The following is a 22,426-nucleotide window of genomic DNA, read 5'->3' as shown; positions in this document are numbered from 1 at the left end:
TGAATGGTTGCAACAGCTTTATTTGTAACTTCCAAAAGCTAGAAACTACCCAAATGTCAATCAACAGATGAGTAGATAAACAGATTTTTGGTGTATCTATGCAATGGTTTACAATTCATATAAAATATATGCATATAAAATGCTAGAAAATGCAAACTACTCTTTAGCACAAAAAGCAGATCTGTGGTTGTTCAAAATAAGAGGAAAGGAGGGAAGGATGGATTTCAAAGTTGTGGCAGGGACTCTTTGGGGTGATGGATATTTCATTATCTTATTTATGAAGATGGTTTCATTGGTATGTACCTATGTCAAAAACCCATTAAATTATTGACTTAAATATGAAAACTAATCTGGGTGCCTGGGTGGCTCTGTCTACTAAGTCATGATCTTAGGATCCTAGGATTGAGCCTTGCACGGTGCGGGTGTCCCTGCTTAGCAGAGAGTCTGCTTCTCCATCTTCCTCTGCCCTTCCCACCCTCTTGTGCATGTTCTCATTCTCTCTCACAAATAAATTAAAAAAAAGAAAAAAAAAGGTAATCAAATTTAAAATTATTATCGAGGTGCCTGGGTGGCTCCGTCATTTGAGCATCTGATTCTTGATTTCGGCTCAGATCATAATCTCAGGGTGGTGATCTCAGAGTCAAGGGATTGAGCCTTGCGTTGGGTTCCATGCTCAGCACGGTATCTGAGATTCTTTCTCCCTCTGCCACTTCCCTGACTCGTGCTCTTGTGCTCTCCCGATCTCTCTTTCTCAAATAAATAAATAAAATCTTCTAAAAAGTATTAACAAATGGTTTTGTACACGAAATGGGGCCTCACTTGTCCTCAGAAGCCCCTGTGTGGCCCCACCAACACCGTCTTCCCGCATCCTCTTGTTTCCTGTATGTGTGTCTGCTACTTACACATCCCTCAGCAATATGCTGTAGCAACACCAGCGTGGAATTCCATGGTCTTCCGCCACTTACTTCTTCCAACTCAATATTATATGACACATCCTTATCATTGATGGCTATGGTACTTCACTGCCTTAGATGTTTATTAAGTTTGAAAGTGAGCCTGGACGGCAGGCTGGGTGGCTCAGCAGTTTAGCACTGCCTTCAGCCCAGGGCCTGATCCTGGATACCCGGGATCAAGTCCCACGTCAGGCTGCCTGCATGGAGCCTGCTTCTCCCTCTGTCTGTGTCTCTGCCTCTTTCTGTGTGTCTTTCATGAATAAATAAATAAAATCTTAAAAAAAAAAATGAAAGTGAGCCTGGAGCAGAGCCTCTATGGGAAGACAGCTCCCAGCCCAGGCCCTAAGGCCAGGCGTGCTTGGCAGGAGGCCTGTGTCTCCTGGGCCGTGAGTGTAGAAGACAGGGTGGCACTGTGGCCACCCAAGTGGCAGGGCTGGGCCTCCAGGGCCAGTGGCAGTGGTGGAAAGTGTTGACTGGATTCTGGGTGAGAAGGATGCCTGTAAGGTCTTAAGCGAGGGCTGACATGATCTGACTGGGATTCCGAAAGGTGGCCCTGATCTGTCCCGGAGCAGAGAATCCATGTCAGGGCTGTGGGAGTTGGGGGCGGGGAGCCTTGACAGGTGGCTGTCGTGACCCGGCAAGAAACAACATGGTTCGACCAGGGTGCCCACGGATACCTGTGCGGAGATGTGGTTGGAGGAAAGGTGTGATTTGGATGGAGTCCCTTGGATCTGCTGAAAGGTCAGGAGTGGAGCTTGAAAAATAGGAAGAGCCCAAGAAGACTGATGTTTTCTGAATGGCCCACCTGATGGGGGTTTACCACATGGGAACACCTTTTCCCCAAGTAAGGAGTGAGCTTGCAAACATCTGTGGGGAGCCCAGCTGGCAGGGGCAATATGGGGCTCAGCCCCAAGGCCACTCAGGCCCAGACAGCATCTCCCTGAAGCTTGAGCCGAGGGTGGCCAAATCTCCCGAGTGTTTTTAAATCAGAGGCCACAATTTTTATGTGAAATCTTCAAAATATTCAATGTTGGCTCACTTGTTTAAAACGTAGCGTTGGGGGATGCCTGAATGGCTCAGTGGTTGAGCATCCGCCTTTGGCTCAGGGTGTGATCCTCGAGTCCCAGGATCGAGTCCCACATCAGGCTCCCTTCATGGAGCCTGCTTCTCCCTCTGCCTATGCCTCTGCCTTTCTCTGTGTGTCTCTCATGAATAAATAAATAAATAATCTTTAAAAAAATAAATAAAACAGCATTTTGAGGCACCTGAGTAGCTCATTCAGTTAAGTGTCTCTGCCTTGGGCTCAGGTCATGATCCCAGGGTCCTGGGATGGAGCCCCGAATGCATCCCACTTCCTGCTCAGCGAGGAGCCTGTTTCTCCCTCTCCCTCTGCCCTCCCCCTTGCTCATGCTCTCTCTCTTTCTCTCAAAATAAATAAATAAAGTCATTAAAAATAAAGTAAAATAAAAGAGATGTCTGGGTGGCTCAGTGGTTGAGCGTCTGCCTTTGGCTCAGGTCGTGATCCCAGGGTCCTGGGATTGAGTCCTGCATTGGGCTCCGGACATGTAGCCTGTTTCTCCCTCTGCCTGTGTTTCTCATGAATAAATAAATAAAATCTTTAAAAATAATAATAAAACACAGCATTTGGGCCACATAAAATGTGTCTGGAGGAGCCAAGCCCCTCTCATGTTCCAGTTGCACCAGGAGCCACACAAGACACTTGGTGGGAGCAATCACCAGGGTTCCAGCCTCTTACTTTCCCAGGCCCCTCCAGCCAGACTATCCAAGACTGGGATTATCTGTGTAGTAGCAGGACCCTTCTCGCAGCCAGCTGGGACCCAACAACCCCTGTGCTGCCTTCCTGACGTCGGGATCTCAACACAGCCCACGGTGAAGTCTTGACCTTCCCCCAGACCCAAGATGGCCCAGCTCCAGTCGTGTTGAAGCCAGAGACTTAGCAGTTGTCTTTGAACCCTCCCTCTCTCACCCCATGTCACCAAGACTCACTGCTTCCCTCTCTGGAATGTACCTCGCATCCAACCGTGTCTGTCCTCATCAAGGCCACCACCTAAGCCAGGCTCACTTCTCCCCAGACACCACAGGAGATCCTCATTGGTCCCTGCTCCCAATGCTGCCCCCACAACACCCATCCACCACGTGTTCTCCAGGGCTCCCGTCACTGCCCTACAGGAGACCCTCCAGTGGCTTCTCACCTTCTGTGGATTCTCACGAGACCCCCCAGGACCCCATGTAACCTGGCTTTATCCCCTGCCTGCTTCCCCCTTATTCACCCCCTTATGGCACCAGAAACATAGCAGGTCCTGCCCACTGCAGGGATCTCCCACACACTGCTGCCCTACTGCTTGCTCGGCCCTCACCACTTGGCCCCTTCCCAGTCTAGGTGTAAGTGTTTGTCTCTCCTCGGTGAGGCCATCCTCACTGCTGGCTGAGTCCTCACTGCTGGCTAAGTCCCCAGTGCTGGCCCTTCCCACTCCTCCCTGTTACTCCCATGCCCTCTTGATTTCTTTCATTACACTTAGAGAATTTGTGGGCCTCCTGACATTGGCCCTCCCCACTCCCTCCATCTCACAGGCAGGAATGCTTCTGTCCTGGTCTTGCTGCATCCCTAGAACTTTGCTCCAGGGCCTGACTCAGGTATTTTTAAAAATAATTGTTGGTTGAATAAATGAATGAATGAATGACTGAATGAGAGAGAAGAGAGCATGAAGAAGCCAAAGAGGACATTCCATTGTTCCATTGTGTTTCTATTCTCTTTGCTTCCACCTGCTGAAAGCCTAGAGCCCCACCTTCCCAAGCCAGAGTGTGGCCAAGAGTCTCCAGGGATCTCCACCTCTCCACAAGTACCCTCCTTCCCACCACTGCTTCAGGCACCCACGTTAGATCAGGGTCCCTGCCCATGGTATCACTGGGAGGCACCATGTTCTTTGGGCTAGGTCACTGGTGGCCCAAAAGGCCAATACTAAGGAGACAGGTTTTGATTGGAAAGAAAGATGAGCTTTATTTTGGAGGCTGACTACCTCAGGAGAAGGTGTACTCTTGTCCAAAGGCCAACTCTGAGGTTTCTGCCTGGGCCAGAGATTTCTAAAGGGAGTGAATCTGTTAAGGGAGTGCAGGGATCTGTGGCTTTTCTGGCTTGCATGCAGACTCGGTGATGCCACCTCCAGAGTTATTCCGGTGCTCAGGGTGGTGCAAGAAGGTCTGGTTCCTCAGTGCCCTGGGGGTGGTTGTGCAAGACAACTCTATTCTCTCTGCGGGGCGGGGGGGGGGGGGGGGGGGGGGGGAAGGTCTACGCATGTGCAAAAGGAAGTCAGTGAAGTCATTTGTGTGACCTTAAAAAGAAAAAGACGTTTTGCTAAAAGATGGCTGGACTCATCCTAGAGCCAAGGCAGCTTCAAGCCAACTTGCTGGCTTCTGTGGCCTGGGAATGTTCTGGTTCCTTATTTTCCAAGGCCAGTGGTCTGCAAGTCTCAAAGAAAGCAAATTGCTTCTGTTACAGATCAAGGGTCTTAAGTCAGTAGGCAAGGAGCATGTTAACTTGCTTCACTCTTAAGTGTTGTTATACCCCCACCCAGCTCATGGAAGTTGAGGAGACCTCAAGTCCCACCCCAAAGTGCCTGGCGATTCTGTGCTGGGGCCCAGAGCCTGGCACCCAATGGAGGCGGGGCACCCACATGACCTGAGAACAGACCCCTTAGGGATACACCTGTCTCAGTGAGGAACCCCACCCCACCCAGGCCGCATGGCGGAATGCAAGACTCTGAGGACACTGGTTTGGCAGGAGACACTACAGCAAAAGAGAGGACAGAATGGTCCTGAGATAAGAGCAGACCTCTGGGACAGGAGGAAGCAGAGGAGAGAGAAGGAGGGAGAAGGCAAGACTGTCCAGTTCCAACCAAGCCTGGATGTTCTCATTGCTGCAGGGCAAACACGCCCTCTGTCTCCTCAAATCTTACCGACTGAGGCCAGCAGAGCATGCGTGCAAGTGTGTGTGTGAATGTATGTGTGCATGTGTGTGTCCAGTGCACGTGTATGTGTGCATGTATGAATGTATGCACGCACGCATGTGTATGCACCATGTGTGAATATATGCACGCATGCCCATGCATGCATGTGTGCATGTGCAAGTGTGTGCATGCACATGAGAATGTGTGTACAAACACACGTGTGTGCATTTGTGTGTGAGGGCCTGTGTGTGTGTGTGTGCGGGAGTATATGTGAACACGTGAGTGCGTGCGTGAGTGCCTGTGTGCACATGTGTGAGTGTGTGCATATAAAGGCTGGAGGCTGACCTTTGATTTCTTGCCTACAGGGCCATCGGGTATAGACACATAGGGAGACACAAGCCCCGTGACAGAGACTCCAGTGGGGACAGGAAGTAACCAGGAGCCCAGCAGTCCTACCTTCACCACCTGTCTCCCTGAAACCCTCCTGCATTTTGTCCAAACAGCATGGACAGGGAGTAAGTCCAGAGGACCAGTCCCCCCTCACATCCACACAGGTGCTCTTTCTCAAAAAGTACGAGTTCCTCATTAAAACGGCCAAGCAAATAGCAGCCATATGTGAAAAGATGAATCACATTTGACCCAGATTTACAGCAGCCTGACTGGTGTGCCATCGATGCCTGTCCTTCAAACAACTTCTATCCCTGCTTGATCTGACTCTGGGCCAACCCCAGCTTCCCATGAACCCTTCTCAAGTTAGCTTCCTGGGGCGCCCAGGTGTCTCCCCCCTCCTCCCATTGTCAGAAAAATAAAAGATGTTGGTAATAACATTAGTAATGGGCATTCACTGCTCGCCGGGGGCTGCTATAGCCAACTCGCCAACTCCTGTGTCCTCACAGGAGCTTTAAGAGATCAGAACAATGATTGCCCCATTTTACAGAGGAGGAAACTGAGGCACAGAGAAGTTAAATTCCTTTCCCAAGGCCACACAGCTTGGGCAGAACAGGGATTTAAACCCACTCCAGAGTCTGTGTGATAACCTTTAGGCCACACTGTCTCTCCTTTCAGGCGAATTCTCGGGTTCGTTAATAAACCTGGCTGGCACTGGCTACTTTGAACTCTGACTGTGCATTTCTCATCCCCAGAAGCAGAAAAGTAAACTCCTGATTGCATAGTGTGTTTGCACACTGTTGGCCAAATCCCGCCACTGTGCTTTCCAGCAAAATGAGAGGGATTTTGCCAAAATCCCTGTCCTCCCCCAACCCCTACCTGCTCCCAGCCCCCAGCTTGTCCTTGCAGCAGCCTAACATCACTGCTCTTGACAACAGGCTGCAACTCAAAACCAAGAAGAGACAGGGACCCTGTTGGAGGACCAGGTGTCCCTAAAATGCAGCTACGCAGCATCTGGTTTATTCAGTAAGGATTCTAGACCCCCGCCTTGAAGGTCCGAGGACGCGGGGCTCCCCGCCAGGGCCTGGCAGCGGTGTTTGCATCCGGCCTTGTTAAAATGTGCCAGCCGGTGGCTGCCCAGGGTGGGCCAGACCCTCCCAGAGTGAGGCAAAGTTCAGCCTGTCTGAGAGGCCTGGGCTCTGACAAGCCTTATTCTGACGGCTGGTTAACATCTCTCCGTTGAATTTTAACATGAAATATCTTTTAGACACAGCAAGGAGAGCGAAGTCCCTTTGGTGAAGGAAGGCCAGACTTGCCCGCGCCGCAGGGCACATGAAAGGGAAGCCGCCCAGCGCTCTCCTTGACCTATTTAGAGCACATTTGTTCAAGGGGCCGGAGACACCTGGGCAGGGGACTGTGGTCTGGGGGGCTGTAGTCAGGGGGGCTCCGATCAGGGCCAATTAAAGTCACGGCACAGTCATCCCTGAGCCCCAGCCACCTGCCAACGATGGCACGGAGCCAGCGGCTTGTGCCTGCCCCACACCCAGTGGTGTACCCATGGGCGATGGGTACTGCGGGTGACGCCCCCCAACCTGCTCCCCCGGGTCAGCAGCCTTGAGGCCAGAGGTGAGTTCGGAGCCATGCCAGGGACAGGAGGCAAGGCTTTTGTGCACAAGGGCCCCCTGGGGCTGGGGACGAGGCTGGGCCCATGTGGTGTGGCAACGGGGGACATGGGCTGTTCTGGGGGGAGACTCTGGAAGTCAGCTTGGGGAAAGCCACATCTCTGTCCTAGGAAATCTCTTATTGAGTCTTTTGGCCACACAAAAGTAGAGCTAAAATCTGGTCCGGGGGAGAGTAGGCCGAGCTGGCAGCGTGGAGAAACAAAGGGATCCCTGCCCCGAGCACCAAAGGGCGATGACAGGGACTCACTTGGGGCTTGCTCTGGGGAGGCGCTGAGCTAGGAGATTGGAGTCACATGAGCTCAAGGAAAATGAGAGGTGAGGGAAGGTGCTGCCAATGGGAGGGGAACGGGACCCCAGTGAGAGGGACAGGAGCAAGGGGGCAGGGACGCTAGCCGTGAGGCTTTCAGCGGCTCCCCGGCATCCTCCCCTGCTGCCCGCAGCCTTCAGCCAACCTCAGAAGTTAAAAACAGAGCTACCACAGCTGAACAGACCTGGGCTGTAGTCCCGATCCTAACAGGGTAGCTGTGTACTCTGGACTCTGCTCAGAGCCTCAGGTTCCACATCGGTAAAATGGGTGTAAGAATGGAATATTGGGGCTCCTGAGTGGTTCAGCTGGTTAAGCGTTTGCCCTCGGCTTGGGTAGTGGTCTCAGGGTCCTGGGATCAAGCCCTGTGTCAGGTTCCCTGCTCAATGGGGAACCTGCTTCTCCCTTTCCCTCTGCCACTTCCCACCACCCCCTTGTGCTCTCTCTCATTCTCAAGTGAATAAATAAAATCTTAAAAAAAATAAAATAAAAAGAGGGGCACCTGGATGGCTCAGTGGTTGAGCATCTACCTGGGCTTAGGCCATGATCCCAGGATCGAGTCCACATCAGGCTCCCCACAGGAAGCCTGCTTCTCCCTCCGCCTGTATCTCTGCCTCTATCTGTGTCTCTCATGAATAAATAAATAAAATCTTAAAAAAAGAAAAGAATGGAATATCTAATTAGAAGGGTTGTTGGAAGGATTAAATGAGTTACTACAGGAAGTGAAGTTAACATTGTGTCCAACACACAATAAAGACTCAATGATGGGCAACTCCAGTGGCTCAGCAGTTTAGTGCCTGCCTTCAGCCCAGGGTGTGATCCTGGAGACCCGGGATTGAGTCCCACATCCGGCTCCCTGCATGGAGCCTGCTTCTCCCTCTGCCTGTGTCTCTGTCTCTCTCTCTCTCTTTCTCTGTCTCTCATGAATAAATAAAATCTTAAAAAAAAAAAAAAGAAAAAAGAAAAAGACTCAATGATTCTTAGGTATCAGCCTCACCACCACCACCATCATCATGAGATGTTGAGGTATCTCTCAGCTGTTCTGTGGGAAAATCTGAGTTGATCCCATGGTCCCATGTGGGGCACATTTGCTAGTGGTGAGGGGGAGTGGGGCCACCGTGTTTCTCCAGAAAGGAAAGTTCCAGACTTTCAGAACTGCTCAGAATAGCAGTTTGGAACAAGAAACACTCAAGAAACCAGACGTTCAGAGGTTCTGGAGAAGTTGGAACTCCAGGCACCACCACATGTGTTGGGGTAGGGGTGTCAGGAGAAGGTGAAGATCCTCTGAGAGCCACAACTTCTTGTCCTGGAAACATCCCTGTGAAGTGGGGTGTGTGATGCTCTTTCCACAGATGAGCCGGTCCTGCTCTGGGTACATGAGGACTCTGACCCAGCCTTGAGGAAACATGGGGCCGTCATCTGACTGAGGGAAGAGCTCAGGGCCATTGCAGAGGCAGAGCTATCAGGGGGACATGCAAGGGCAGCAGGGGAGGAGCTTGGAGGGAGGGGTAGTGGCAGTGGGCTGGTGTGCTGGTGGGCTGGTGTCATGGCCCTCGGACAGAAGAAAGAGCAAACAAGAGAAGACGGCATTCGGGCATTTCAGCAATGAGTCCTGTTCTATGGGGGCCAGGCCCGGGCCACGTGAAAGTAGCACCACAGAGAAGGCTCTGAGGATGGACCAGGGAGAAGAGGGCTCCAGGCGGCTTGTCTTGCCCCAGAAGCACTGGGGTGTCATCAAAGGCTTTGTGAAAGGGTGACAAGCTGCAGGCTGGCAGACACCTTCAAAGGGACCAAGAACGTTCCCCCAGGACAGACATCCTGCCTTAAAGAATTCAGCCCATGGAGCTGAGGGAAGGGAGGAAGGAGAGTGGAGGCTCAGATGCCACATTAATATTGTGTCCCGAGTTCTGGGGACCCTGGAGGTAGGAGCAAACCCAGCTGGCTCTGGCTGCACCCCCTCCAGTCACCCGCCTTGATTCTGCCAGCCCTGCGAGCCGCCTGGGGAATCTGCTGAGTCATTGACAGTGAGCACTCCTGCCTGCCCTTTCTCCTGCCTGGCCTGGGACCAGAGGCAGCTGCTGTCACCACAGGACATCGGGGGTTGGGAGGAATCACAAAAAACCTGCTGCACGATCCAGCCAGAAAGATGATCACAGTGCATCCCCCAGTCCAAGAAAAACCCGTGTTGACAAACAGCATACCTGTGCCCATTTTTGGGCCATATGCAATCTCCTGCTAACACCTGATATTCCCCCAAGGCTGGTTCTGGGTGGCAGACCCCAAGCCTTTCCATGGTGCCATCTCTCCTCTGGCTCCTGCTCATCCACCTTACCCTCTGCTCCTTGACCCTCTCTTCACCCAGTCATAATCTAAACCACCCACTTTTGCTGGATCCTCCCCTTCCTGACCTCTAAAAATTGGAGATGAAGGGCTCCATTTCAAGCCTCATCTCTGTGCTGTGAAAGGTCGCTTCCAAGGTGAGCCCATCATCAGTCCAGGACTTGAAATGCCTTTCAGCCTTAATGATATCAAGGGGATGACCCACCCATCCAGCTATATTATCTTCCATTTGCTTCTTTTATCAGGGAGAAGATCCTCAGCTGAGATGGATCAAAAGATTCCTATGTTCTAAATTTAGAAATTTAGTTTGTCTTTGGAAAGGCTTCTTTCTCTCTGGGTACATAGTTTCATTTCAGCTTAGGGGAGAAGACCTTTAAAAAAGCTCCTATCAGGCTCTGAATATCAGCTTCAAACGTGACCAACTTCTGATCGTAGAGCTACTTTTTAATCCTTTCAAATATCTTGTTAAGTTGCAGTGGGGATAAGGTATAAAGATTCCTGGCAGTATCGAACAACTGCAGGGACGCGAGAGGTGTCCCCAGAGAGGGTGCAAAAGCTACTACTACCCTCCCAAGATCCAGAGCCACTCTCAAAGATGGCCACAAAAAAAAAAAAAAAAAAAAAAAAAAAAAAAAAGACTGAGATAAACCCTCTGGGAGCTGGCAAGAGGCGAGAGGACCTTAGCTGCAAATGGCCACACTTCTGTCTGGCCAGCCATATTTTGGGGCCCCCAACCCAACTTTGTGCTGCCTGCAAATGCAAGAACTGATAACCTGCGCCCCAACCCCAGCTTGTAGACAGGAAGTCAAGCAAGTTCTTGGGACACAGAACCAGACAGACACGGAGGCTATAGTGTCCCTGGGAGAGAAAAGATCAACAAACAACCAATGGGAACCTGAATTTACAAGAGTCTGGAGTTAGAAAGGAAAGGACATGGGAAATTTTACCCTCCTTTTCGACAGGGCTCTACAGAGATCCGGGAGAGCTGACTCTGGTGAGAATGCTCACTCTTTGCCAGCCTCTACCTGTCTTCTCAGGACCCTACCTGCAGTCTGCTGACACGGTGCCCCTGGGGCCAGAGTGGCTCCAGTGGGGATGTGGAGAAGGTTGTTCTGATGGGCCTGCAAGGTCAGGCAGTTGGATTAAAGCTGAGCCTTGCAAGGAGAGGTCCTTGAAGATATTAACTGTACCAACAGTAGAGAAGAGGACCAAAACCCAGGAGTGTGGGGAGAAGGGAGGGGACCAGCGAAGGATACAGAAGCTGGTATGAAGGCTGTGGGCCCAGGGAAGTGCCTTCCAGTAAGAGGAACCCAGAAAAGGTCACCGAATGCAGCTGCAGTGAGGTCATTGGGGACTGGGGTGTAACAGGGACAAAAATCTGATGGGGATCAATCCAAAGAGAATAGGAAGAGAGGGATCCCTGGGTGGCTCAATAGCTTAGTGCCTGCCTTCGGCCTGGGGTGTGATCCTGGAGTCCTGGGATCGAGTCTCGCATCGGGCTCCCTGCATGGAGCCTGCTTCTCCCTCTGCCTGTGTCTCTGCCTCTCTCTCTCTCTCTCTCTCTCTCTCTCTCTCTCTGTGTGTGTCTCTCATGAATAAATAAATAGAAACTTAAAAAAAAATGAATAGGAAGAGAGAAATTGGAGGTAAACACCCATGATGCTTTTGTGAAATTGTACTAGAAATAGTAGTAGGAAAAGAGGTGGCTGCTGAAGAGAGGTGATAAAAGGGAGGGAGGGGGCTAGGGGCACCCAGGTGGCTCAGTCAGTGAGGCGTCTGCCTTCAGCTCAGGTCATGATCTCAGGGTCCTGGGATCGACCCCCACAGTATCAGGCTCCCTGCTCAGCAGGTTCTCCTCCCTCCCTACTCATGTTCTATCTCTATATCTCTCAATTAAATAAATAAAATCTGTAAAAGAAAAAGGGAAGGGAGCTTCTCTGAGGATTGGGGGAATGTCATATTTGGGGTTCTTTTTAACTTTTATTTATTTACTTATTTTTTTAAGTAACCTCTACCCCCAGTGTGGGGCTCAAACTCACAACCCTGAGATCAAGAGTCGAACACTCTTCTGACTAAGCTAGCTGGGAGCCCTGAAAACTGGTATATTTGTACATTGGTGGGAACTATCCAGTAGGAAGGGAAAGACAGATGCTAAAGAGTCTTGAGCAAGTGTCAAGGTGGGCTGCAGGGAACACAGCCAAGGGGGTCACGATGAGGGGGAGCACGTGGGCCACTGAAGTAGCAGGAACAAAGGTGGAATGGGGGGCCCCGAGGCAGGTCAAAGGATGAGACTGTTGGCTTCTTCTTTTCTTTTTAAAAGATTTTATTTATTTATTCATGAGAGACACAGAGAGAGAGAGAGGCAGAGACACACAGGCAGAGGGAGAAGCAGACCCCATGCAGGGAGCCTGACGTGGGACTCGATCCCGGGTCTCCAGGATCACGACCCAGGCTGAAGGCAGCACTAAACTGCTGAGCCACCCAGGCTGCCCGAGACTGTTGGCTTCTAATGACTTCTATTTCTTTAGCAAAATAAGAAGAAAGGACATCCTTTGAGAGGTCTGAAGACAGGAGGTGGCATAAAATAGCTCCTGGAGGATGTGCTCCAATATGAGTTTATCAGAAGTGCCATGCACCATTGCCAAACCAAAACAGAAGAAAATAGAGCAAGAAAATGCAGTGGGTTTAGTAGAAAATAGGAACAAGGAGGGGCTCCATGGGTGGCTCAGCGGTTTAGCCTCTGCCTTCAGCCCAGGGCGTGATCCTGGAGGCCTGGGATCGAGTCCCACATCAAGCTCCCTGCATGGAGCCTGTTTCTCCCTCTGCCTGTGTCTCTGTCCCCCTCTCTCTGTGTGTCTCTCATGAATAAATAAATAAATAATATTTTTAAAAAAAATAGGAACAAGAAAACAAAAATACAAAGGGAAAATTCAGCAAAGAAAACATACCAGAGTCCACATGTGACAGTAATTCCAATAAACGTGAATAGGTTAGAATCACAAGTTAAAGTCAGAGCCTTTTGGCTTGGGTTTTGCAAAAGGAGACATGAAGCTTGGTTTTCAGCCCAGAATGAGGAACCTGAACGTGCCAGGGACCAAAGCAGACTCTAGAAGTACTTATGCCAGAGTGTCGGCAGTGGTGACTACTAGCTGGGGGTTTAGGAGCGATCTTTGTTTTCTTTGTACCTTTCAATATTTTCTAAAACTTTTTGGAGTGTGTACACTAATTTTATAGTTGGAAAAAAACAGAAGCTGCTGTTAAAGCCAGCTGAAGCAAATTTATATGGCGCCTGCACTTGCTGTCCAATTCTGTGCCAGTCCCAAAGATGCTCTAAAGAAGAGTTCCTGCCCCCCAGGACCTGGCTGGAAATGAGACCAGCTGGACAGTAATAGAGGTGCAGGCCATTGTGAGGATGGGACTCTACTACTGACTTCGAGCCCAGGAGGGAGACAAGCATAAGCAAGCAGAGCCCCCTGGAGGAGGAGGCACTCGTAGTGCATGCAGGACGTTGTCCAAGGGTGAGCCCGGGGATGGCATTCCAGGCTGCGAGCATCAGCAAGGCCAGGAGCAAGGCCAAGACCCCATGAAGCTGGCCCAGGGCACACGGGGGAAGCGGTGGGGGCGTCGGGGCCCAGAGGCCAGGGAGGCAAACAGGTTGTACCTGGTGTGCTGTGCAGATAGGCAGGGGGAGAGTGGGCAGGACACAAAGCAGCTAGGAGCTACTCCCCAAATGGGCAGCCTTGAGCCCCAAAGTACATGAGAAGAAATGGCTGGGTCCCTGTCACAGCTCCTTGGCTCATCCTCTACCTGCCACACATCACACATAAACATTTGATGGCCCTGGAGAGCCCTACTGAGGGCTCAGAGAGGGTGACCACAGAGGAGCATGGCCATCAGTGGCAGCAAACAATGGAGGTCAGGGGTTTGGGTGGGGGGCTGGGCCACACAGGCTGCCAATGACCCAGACCCAGGCCACATGCACACACAGATGTCAATCCAGGCTCATGCCGGTCCCAGGATCAGTATGGCCCTGGCCAGCACCTATCCGGAGTGTGCTCTGGAGAGTCACCCTGTGAGGCAGGCAGGGGAGCCGCAGGGAGACAACAGTCTGGCCAAGGCCTCTCCTACACCTATCAGAGACCAGGTGCTCCGGGCCACGCTTCCTGGCAGGACAGGAACAGCTCTTGCCTCTGGGCCTCCCTCAGAGCTAGGTTAAACTTTGACTGATTCTTAACCCCTACTCCGTAAGTGTCCTCTGGTCACATTTTAATTCCAGTCTGGGTGACTTCAGTCTTCACTTTCCCCACTTCCTGTATTGAGTTTCTCTGGGAGATACAGGCCCTGCTGAGTCTCTGGAAGGATGCCGGTGGCTTCAGAGTCACATCCCACAGCTCCCAGTCCCAGTTGGAGCCACTCCAAGTGACGGTTGCCAGGTGGGTGCCTGGAGAGACCAGGCCCAGAGTCAGTGAAGTGTGTGGCCACTGCTATGCTCCAGGCTTCTCTGCTGGCGAAGTAGGTGCTGCTGTGGGGCAAGCGGCCCCCCCACATTGGCCCCTTTGCCCTAGGCCACCTCCTGTGAAGGGGGCACCTCCACTGGGCCCCCTGCGTGGGCTCCATGGCATTTTCTGAACTCCTAGACCGAGTGGGTGGCCTGGGCAGGTTTCAGATTCTCCAGATGGTGGCTCTGGTGGTCCCTATCATGTGGCTCACCACTCAGAGCATGCTGGAGAACTTCTCGGCCGCTGTGCCCAGCCACCGCTGCTGGGTGCCCCTCCTGGACAACAGCACTGACCAGGCCAGTGTCCCCGGGACCCTGGGCCCCAAGGACCTCCTGACCGTCTCCATTCCATTGGGCCCCAACCACGAGCCCCACCAGTGTCTCCGCTTCCGCCAACCACAGTGGCAGCTCCTGGACCCCAACGCCACGGCCACCAACTGGAGTGAGGCTGCCACGGAGCCGTGTGTGGACGGCTGGGTGTATGACAACAGCACCTTCACCTCCACCATCGTGGCCAAGGTAAGAGGCTCTCCTGACACCTTCCCCAAGTCCTGGCACTTTAGGGACCAAGGTCAAACTCACATTTGACTGGATTCAGAACAGCCCAGTCCTGAGAGGGACCCACCTCAGCAGACCTCCTCACTTCCCAAAGGTGGGCTTCCAGCCCCTCCTCTAGCTCATCGGGTGGCAGTTCCAGCCTGTCTCAGGGGACAGGGAACCCCAGGAGGCAAATCAGCCCAATCTGGGCAAGTGGGAGGGGCCTATTTTTAGAACCAGAGAGACCTGGGGGAGTAGGGACCAGGCACCGACTCAGGGTGGCCCTGCAGGTGGGTGAGGCAAGGGAGAGCAAATGAGTCTAGAAAGGACTTGACCCGGGACTAGAGGGCAATAGGGTGACATGGAGAGGCTTAGGGGGACAGCCCTGCCTACCACCCTAGAGGTCTCCAGGCCATCTACCCACACCTAGCTCCCACAGGCCTCCCCATCAGTGCCTCCGCTCCCTCACATCTGGGCTTACCTCCCACTACTCTCCCACCAGTGGGACCTGGTGTGTGACTCCCATGCCCTGAAGCCCATGGCTCAGTCCATCTACCTGTCTGGGATGCTGGTGGGAGCTGCTGTGTGCGGCCGAGCCTCTGATAGGTGAGGTTCCCCACCCCGGTCCCAGCAGCCCCCTTTGCCTTGTGTTCCCAGGCTCCCTGGCCTCTTGTCGCCGGGTCTGGGGAGAAAGCGCTCAGCTGCCAGTCGGAATGCCTGCACGGGAGTCACACTCCTCACGCCTTCCAGCTTTGCCCCTGAGCAAGCCTCCTCCCCACCCTGAGCCTTCTGGGGTTCTCCTCTGGGGTTGGAGAGGGTCATCACTCCTTTCCAACGTTCACTGCTAAAATCTGCCCGGCCACAAGCTGCCTCCTGCTGACGGCGAGCTCATTCTCTGCCCAGAGCGCCTCGGAGCTTCCCCGGGCCCTGGGGACTCTGGGGGTGCGTATGAGCCTTTCATGGGTGGATAACTCAAGTGTGGACCAAGCATCACTTCCACCTCCACTCGGAGGCCAGTGCAGGCACCCCAGAGCCCCAGGGCTGGTGTGGGGTGCCCGTGGACCCTGCCCCATGCCCGTGTCTGTGTGCCCGCAGGTTTGGGCGCAGGCTGGTGCTGACCTGGAACTACCTTCAGATGGCTGTGTCAGGCACGGCGGCTGCCTTTGCCCCCACCTTCCCCGTGTACTGCCTGTTCCGCTTCCTGGTGGCCTTTGCCGTGGCCGGCGTCATGATGAACACCGGCACTCTCCGTACGTCACCGCCACGGGCCACGCGAGGGAGGCTCGTGCAGGCTCCCAGGCCGACACCTGTGGTCTCCTTGCAGTGATGGAGTGGACGTCGGCACGGGCCCGAGCCTTGGCCATGACTCTCAACACCCTGGGCTTCAGCTTTGGCCAGGTCCTGATGGCCACAGTGGCCTACGGTGTGCGTGACTGGGCATTGCTGCAGCTGGTGATCTCTGCGCCCTTCTTCCTCTGTTTCGTGTACTCCTGGTGGGTGTCTTCCCTCTCCTCAGAGAAGACCTGCCCACCCCACCCCAACCCTGCGAGCAGAGGCCAGGGAGGGCACAGCCAGGGGACAGGCACAGGAGCCTGACACAGCTGGCTGCCCCAGGCCCACAATGCTCAGCCACTCCAACCAAAGGCCTTTCCCTGCTCCTACCAAGTGCCTCCTCCTCTACTCATCCTCCTCCCACCCCTTCCTTCCCATCATCTCTTGGCCCTTTACCCTCTCGAGTCCCTGGGTGCCTTGGCATGCATGCCTCTAGGCATGTGTTCTGAGCCCTTTGAGTCCGGCATGACAGCACAAGGCCAAACTGAGGGGTGGGATGCAAAGATACAGCTCACATGCATGTGTGCACACACACACATGCCCCACTCCCAGAACACAGCCCTGGTCAGCCTCATGTACTGACATCATTACTGAAGGACAGGGACCACGACCCAGTGGTCAGAGGGGACTCATGCCCCACCCCCCCACAGGGCCAAGATACGTGAGAGGTTAGGGAACATCTGCACTGCCCTGAAATAAATCAGGCATGGTTCTTGCCCAGCTCCTGAAACATAGTAGGTGCACAGCAAATATTTCTTGGATGGCTGGCTGGATAGATAGATGATAGAAAGAAGATGATAAACTAGTGAATGGATGGGTAGATGGACGGGTGGAGGGAGGGAGCGAGAGAGGGAGGGAAGGATAGATGATAGAGATAGATGATAGATGATGATGATGATAGATAGGTAGATAGACAGATAGATGATAGATAGATAATAAACTAGTGAGTGGATGGATGGAGGGATGGATGGGTGGAGGGATGGATGGATGATAGCCTGCAGAGCAGAGCTGAGCCTGGCTCATTCACAAACAGACCCAGCAACATAGTACTTGCTTGGCCATTGTGGTCACTGCAGAAAGAAGCACAGCAGAAGCCAGGGGAGGACGGGGCACCCCTCCTGGCTATTTGCTGCAGGCCTCTCCCTGGGGCAGGGGGCGGGAGGTTCCAGTGCCCTCTTCCCAGCCACCTAACCTGTGCCCCCGGCTCTGACTCCCTCCACATGCCGCAGGTCCCAAATCCTCTCTTTGGCCCTGCCTCCACCCATCCCCCTGGTGACATCTCCATGACTGGTGTCTTGGCATCACAAATATAACATCTCCTTACACCTGCTCTTTCCCAAGGCTTCCCCAGGGTTGACAGCAGCCCCCTTCCAGGCGGTCCCAGGGTCCTGGGAATTGCCATGACACTTCCTGTCCCTCACCGTCCCCCTGCCCCAAGTCCAACAGGTCACTGGGTCTTGTCAACTCTACCCTTAACGTGTGTCTGGAGTCCCCGTTGTCTCCCTGACTCTGCTAACCTGAAGGACCTCAGGGTCTGGTGCATGTGGATTAGGTGACTCCACCCCTGGCTGCTGTTCCCAGAGAAAGGGAGCCTGGCTGGGGGCCCTGCCTGAACAGAGGCCCAGAGGCAGAAGCCAGTGTAGAGTGGTGGGCAGGACAAGGGACTCAGTGGGCAGGGCCAGGGCAAGGGGTCTGGGCGATGGATGCCAGGTTAGTGTTAGGGGCCAGGTCCTGGCATGAGGAGGGGGAAATGGGATGTGCAGGGCCAACTCGCAACTGTCATCCTGGCATGGGCAACACACGGTCAAAAGTGAGGCAAGGGCAGTGGGCCCGAACAGGCGCGAAGGGTGCTGGAAGTGACCAGAATTGGTGGCTGATTGGGTGTGGGTGGAGGGGGCTAGTGATGTCAGGACCAAAGACCCTGCTCCAGGCCTGAGCCTCTGGGTGTGAAGCTGCCTGCATGGAGGGGCCTTGGGGGAAGAGCCAGCTCATGCAGGAGGGTGCAGCCTTGAGGGTGAGCAGAAAGGCTATGTGTGACATCAAGGAGGTGCCAGACAGTAGGGGACCCTGGGGGGTTTGCAGTCCTGTAGTCCTGTAACTACACGCAGAAGGGTCCTTACTGTACATGGATTCACCCAGGCCTGGTTCCCAGGTGAGGCAAGAGAAAGGCCACAGGGTCAGGAGCAAGGCCAGAAGGGGAGGACAGGGACACCCAACCACAGTCCAAGAGGGAGAAGGAGAAAGGCAGAAAGGGTGGCCTGTAGGGGAAGAAGATTATCACACGGTGTGGCCTCACTGAGCCTGGGGCCTGTGGGTGCCAGTGAGCCCCCCCTCCCCCGGGACAGAAGGAAACAGAAGGGCAGTGAGGCTCACACAGGCTGGGCCCCGGGGGCCACAGGCAGTGCCCCTCTCATTTCCCCCCTGAACCCCTGCAGGTGGCTGGCAGAGTCTGCACGATGGCTCCTCATCACAGGCAGGCTGGAGCAGGGTCTGCGGGAGCTGCGGAGGGTGGCTGCCATCAACAGGAAGGGGGCAGTGGAGGACTCCTTGACCACCGAGGTAAGGCAGGGCTGGACCTTCCTGTGGGCTCAACCCTCAGACCCTCTCCCTGCCCCTGCTCAGGGCTCCTGGGAAGAGGAGGGTCTTAGGGAGGAGGGCCCCCTGGTGCCCCCAGGGCTGACACCTTCCCACCCCAACCCTGCAGGTCCTGCTCTCGGCCATGCAGGAAGAGCTGAGTGCGGGCCAAGCTCCCTCCAGCCTGAATGCTCTGTTCTGCATGCCTAGACTGGGCCTCCGGACCTGTATCTCCACTTTGTGCTGGTAGATGTCCCCTCGACCCACACCCAAGGCCCCAGCCTCTGCCTCTGGTCGGCTTTGAGCTGTTGCAGGCCCCCAGGGACCCTGGAATCAGGGCTCTGGTTGGCATCCAGTCAAGGGGCCTCCAGTGACTCTCCTATGGGTCCCACTGTCCTGACAGCACCTCTAGGACAGGGCCGGCAGCACAGCCATGTCCCTTCTAGCAGTCAGGCTCCCAGAGGAAGCTGTCCAGGCCAGGTGGGGGAGAGGGGATGGCAGAGATGCCTAAGGAGGGGTCATAGCAAGGGTGCTGGGAGAGCTGAACTGCCCAGCCATCTAGGGAGGAGAATGCACGCCCACCCCATCTGCAGGGGCCAGGGAGGAGGGAGGGGTATTACCAGAGTCCAGGTGCCAGTGCCACTCAGCAAGGACTAGAACCACCGAGGCCCACAGAAGAAGGACATGCTCAGTTGAAGCTGTAGCCATAGAGGGGCCACGGCCACTGCCAGCCACGGCACCCAAGGGAAGGAGGAAGGAATTATCCCGCCTTCCCCAGCCCAGGACCGCACTGCCGGCGTCTCACCAGTGCCTTCCATTGGCCAAACCTAAGGAGGAGCAGCACTGGCAGGGGAGCCCAGGGGAAGGTGGTGCACAGAGACCACCCTCCCACTCCACAGAGCCTGCAGAAAGAGGGTGGAAACGGGTCTGAGAACAAAGGAGCCAGTGAGCAGCCCTGCTCCCCAGCCGACTCCACCTGCCCCGGCCCGCAGGTTTGCCTTCGGCTTCACCTTCTACGGCCTGGCCCTGGACTTGCAGGCCCTAGGCAGCAACATCTTCCTGCTCCAGGCCCTCATCGGAGTCGTGGACATTCCAGCCAAGATAGGCACCCTGCTGCTGCTGGGCCATCTGGGCCGCCGGCCCACTCAGGCAGTGTCCCTGGTGCTGTCGGGGCTCTGCATCCTGGCCAACATGCTGGTACCATACGGTAAGCAGGGGGGCCCGGGTGCTTACAGCTGTGTCCAGAGGCTTTCCCACCTAGGGGAGCAGGAGAGGCTGAGCCAGGAACAGAGGCCCTGGCCTCCTCCTCAGAGGCCCAGTTAGGAAGGAGGCTGCTGGGGCATCTGGGAGAGATGGTGGTGGCCTATACCAGACAACAGAAGCAGGGACAGCATGGAGGGGGTGGCATCATGAAAAATTATGGAGATAAAATAAGAACTTAGTCCTGGAATGCAGGGATAGGCGGGGAGCAGGGAGTCAAGGAGGACTCCTGGGGTCTGGCTCTGGGTGTCAGGGTAGGCATTGAACATAGCCACGAGGTCACTCAGGATGTGTCCTGGGGACACCCAAATGGAGGTGAATCACAGACATTGGGAGGTTAGGGACAGGTTTAGGCTGGAAAGAGCCCCCATCTGACCTCGGAGCCCCTGCCACCGACTTTGCTAACTGTCCACAGAGATGGGGGCCCTGCGTTCAGCCCTGGCCGTGCTGGGGCTTGCGGGGTTGGGAGCCGCCTTCACTTGCATCAGCATCTACACCGGTGAGCTCTTCCCCACCGTGCTCAGGTGAGGGGTTGCCTGGGGCTGGGAGGGCAGGATGGGGATGGCCTTCCTCAGACTCGGATGTTCCCCGCCCTCTCCCCTCCATGTGGCCTCAGGGCTGCCCAGGTGCATCCTGCCCCCGCTGGACCCCTGTATCCCTCTGGACAGAGTGGGGCTGGGCAGTCAAAGCCGTGGGCAGACAGAGTGGCCCCTCACTGGTGTGTCTGTGACTATAGGATGACGGCGGTGGGCCTGGGCCAGATGGCAGCCCGTGGGGGAGCTATTCTGGGGCCTCTGGTCCGGCTGCTGGGTGTGCACGGCCACTCGCTGCCCCTGCTGGTGTACGGGGCAGTGCCCGCGCTGAGTGGCCTCATGGCCCTGTTGCTGCCAGAGACCCAGAGCCTGCCGCTGCCCGACACCATTCAAGATGTGCAGAACCAGTAAGTGAACTCAGCCCTGGGGCCTACCTCTCTGCCCTCCAGAGAACCCCGGGATGGGGCGGGCCTGCCACCCACCCCCATCACTGGGCACAGGGGAAGCAGAGGTGCAGGAAGGGATGGAACTGGCTCCGAGTCACACAGTACATCTTTGGGAGATGAGACCAAAGGCTGGGTCCCCCGGCTGACGGCCTGGACTTTGTCTCCTGCTCTTCATTCTACCATTTAAGGCCTAAATAGCTGGGCCACCCCCAGCTCCACCTTAAGAAAAGTCCAGGGGATGGAAGCCTGTAGTCCTTTGTAAAGGGGGGGCCAAGGGGCATGATAGGCATTGTTGGGGACCTTGGGGGTCCCGGAATCTGTTGCTGAATCCCCTCGATAGCTGGCAGGGCTGTCACCTGCCCACCGATTCCCCAGCATGTACTCAGGGGGCCCATTCCTGGGCTCTCCAGAGCAGCGCAGGAAGACCTCTCGAGTCCCTGGGAGAGATGTAGTTCAGGGGTCAGAGGTCATGCTGCACCCACGAGACACAAAGCTTTTGTCATTCATGTCTGAACAGGGCAATAAAGAAGGCAACACAGAGCACCCTGGGGCCCATAGTCCTGAAATCCACACACCTTTAAGCCTCCTGGGAGTTCTGCCAAGGATCTCTGGGCACCTTCTCTCCTTCAGAGGCGGCAGGACAGCAAAGGCCCATCTCTAGAAGAGGCCCCAGGGCCGTCCCTCTCTGCCAGAGGAGCCAACCTTCGATAGAGAAGGAGGAGAGGATGGCTTGACTGGCCAAGGGGTCCGCCCCATGCACCCTCGCAGGACCCTCCCTCATGACTGTGAGGAGGAACAGGGACCAGCTTCCCACCCTGCTCCCTGCTCACTCTGCTGGCGGCCCCCAGCTGGCCACTGCCCCCTGAGCTTGGAGGCCACCATCACCCGCAGTCAAAACTCTCCCGGCACCTCGCACTGCCCCAAGGGCCCCAACATGTCTCAGCTCCTCAGCTGTACACAAAAGGCAGCTCTGGCCCGTGGTCCCTCATCCCCACATTCCAGCCACGGGACCCATCCTCTGTGCCCCTCCTACCGGACCCAGGGCAATAGCCTCCTTCCTGCAGGCCCAGGGCCCAGCCCAAGGCCAGAATGAATCCCTTATCCACAGCTGTGGCCACGCACATGACTCCTGCCCTGCCAACCCAGGGGTTCCCAGAGGCTTCCCCCTTGGCCCCAGCTCCCACACAGAGCCTGGTGGGAGGGGCAGCAATGCGAAGGAGGCAAAAGAATGAATAAAGGAACAAATGACAGCCCTTCACTGACTCCACTGATGAGCCACAGGTGGGGGTGGGGATGGGGTAGAGGAGAGCTCTGGGGAGCTCCTCAAGGGGTTGGCCCTCTCCCTGGCTGGTTTTTCTGCCCCTGGTGCCAGGCCAGAGTGTCTGCCCTTTCTTTCAGGCTCTGAGCTGGGCACCATCCTGGATACCTCAAGGCATCATCTTATCTTTTCCCAAACCCTTCAAGGAAGACAGCCCACTTTACAGATGGGAAAGTAAGGTTGGATAAACCAATTACCCATGACCTATAGCTAAGAGGGGCAGAATCACGAGTGAAAGCCTCAGTCTCCAGAGCCCAGCCTTGGCTACGACACCCCCCACCACCACAGCTAGCCCTG

The 22,426-nt window shown here is 54.9% G+C and overlaps 1 protein-coding gene across 5 annotated transcripts; it reads left to right on the top strand.

Moving 5' to 3' along the window:
* Positions 1-13,889: 13,889 nt before the first annotated feature.
* Positions 13,890-22,064, top strand: SLC22A12 (solute carrier family 22 member 12). 5 transcript variants are annotated; one of them, XM_041723317.1, is made up of 11 exons: positions 13,896-14,064; positions 14,532-14,648; positions 15,169-15,272; positions 15,762-15,916; positions 15,991-16,159; positions 18,434-18,557; positions 18,703-18,818; positions 19,565-19,779; positions 20,248-20,356; positions 20,569-20,772; positions 21,329-22,064. In XM_041723317.1, exons 3-11 carry the CDS (start codon positions 15,205-15,207, stop codon positions 21,390-21,392), a joined length of 1,224 nt encoding a protein of 407 aa, XP_041579251.1. In that variant the 5' UTR covers positions 13,896-14,064; positions 14,532-14,648; positions 15,169-15,204; the 3' UTR covers positions 21,393-22,064. The 5 variants fall into 5 exon arrangements, with proteins under 5 accessions (XP_041579249.1, XP_041579248.1, XP_041579250.1 ...); XM_041723314.1 differs by having other exon boundaries at positions 13,892-14,648; positions 21,442-22,064; XM_041723313.1 differs by having other exon boundaries at positions 13,894-14,648.
* The last annotated feature ends 362 nt before the right edge of the window (positions 22,065-22,426 follow it).

The sequence above is a fragment of the Vulpes lagopus genome, chromosome 11, assembly GCF_018345385.1.
Source record: "Vulpes lagopus strain Blue_001 chromosome 11, ASM1834538v1, whole genome shotgun sequence".
NCBI lineage: Eukaryota > Metazoa > Chordata > Mammalia > Carnivora > Canidae > Vulpes > Vulpes lagopus.
Note: the sequence above shows the minus strand (reverse complement) of the source record. Positions and strands in the feature narration are given on the sequence as shown.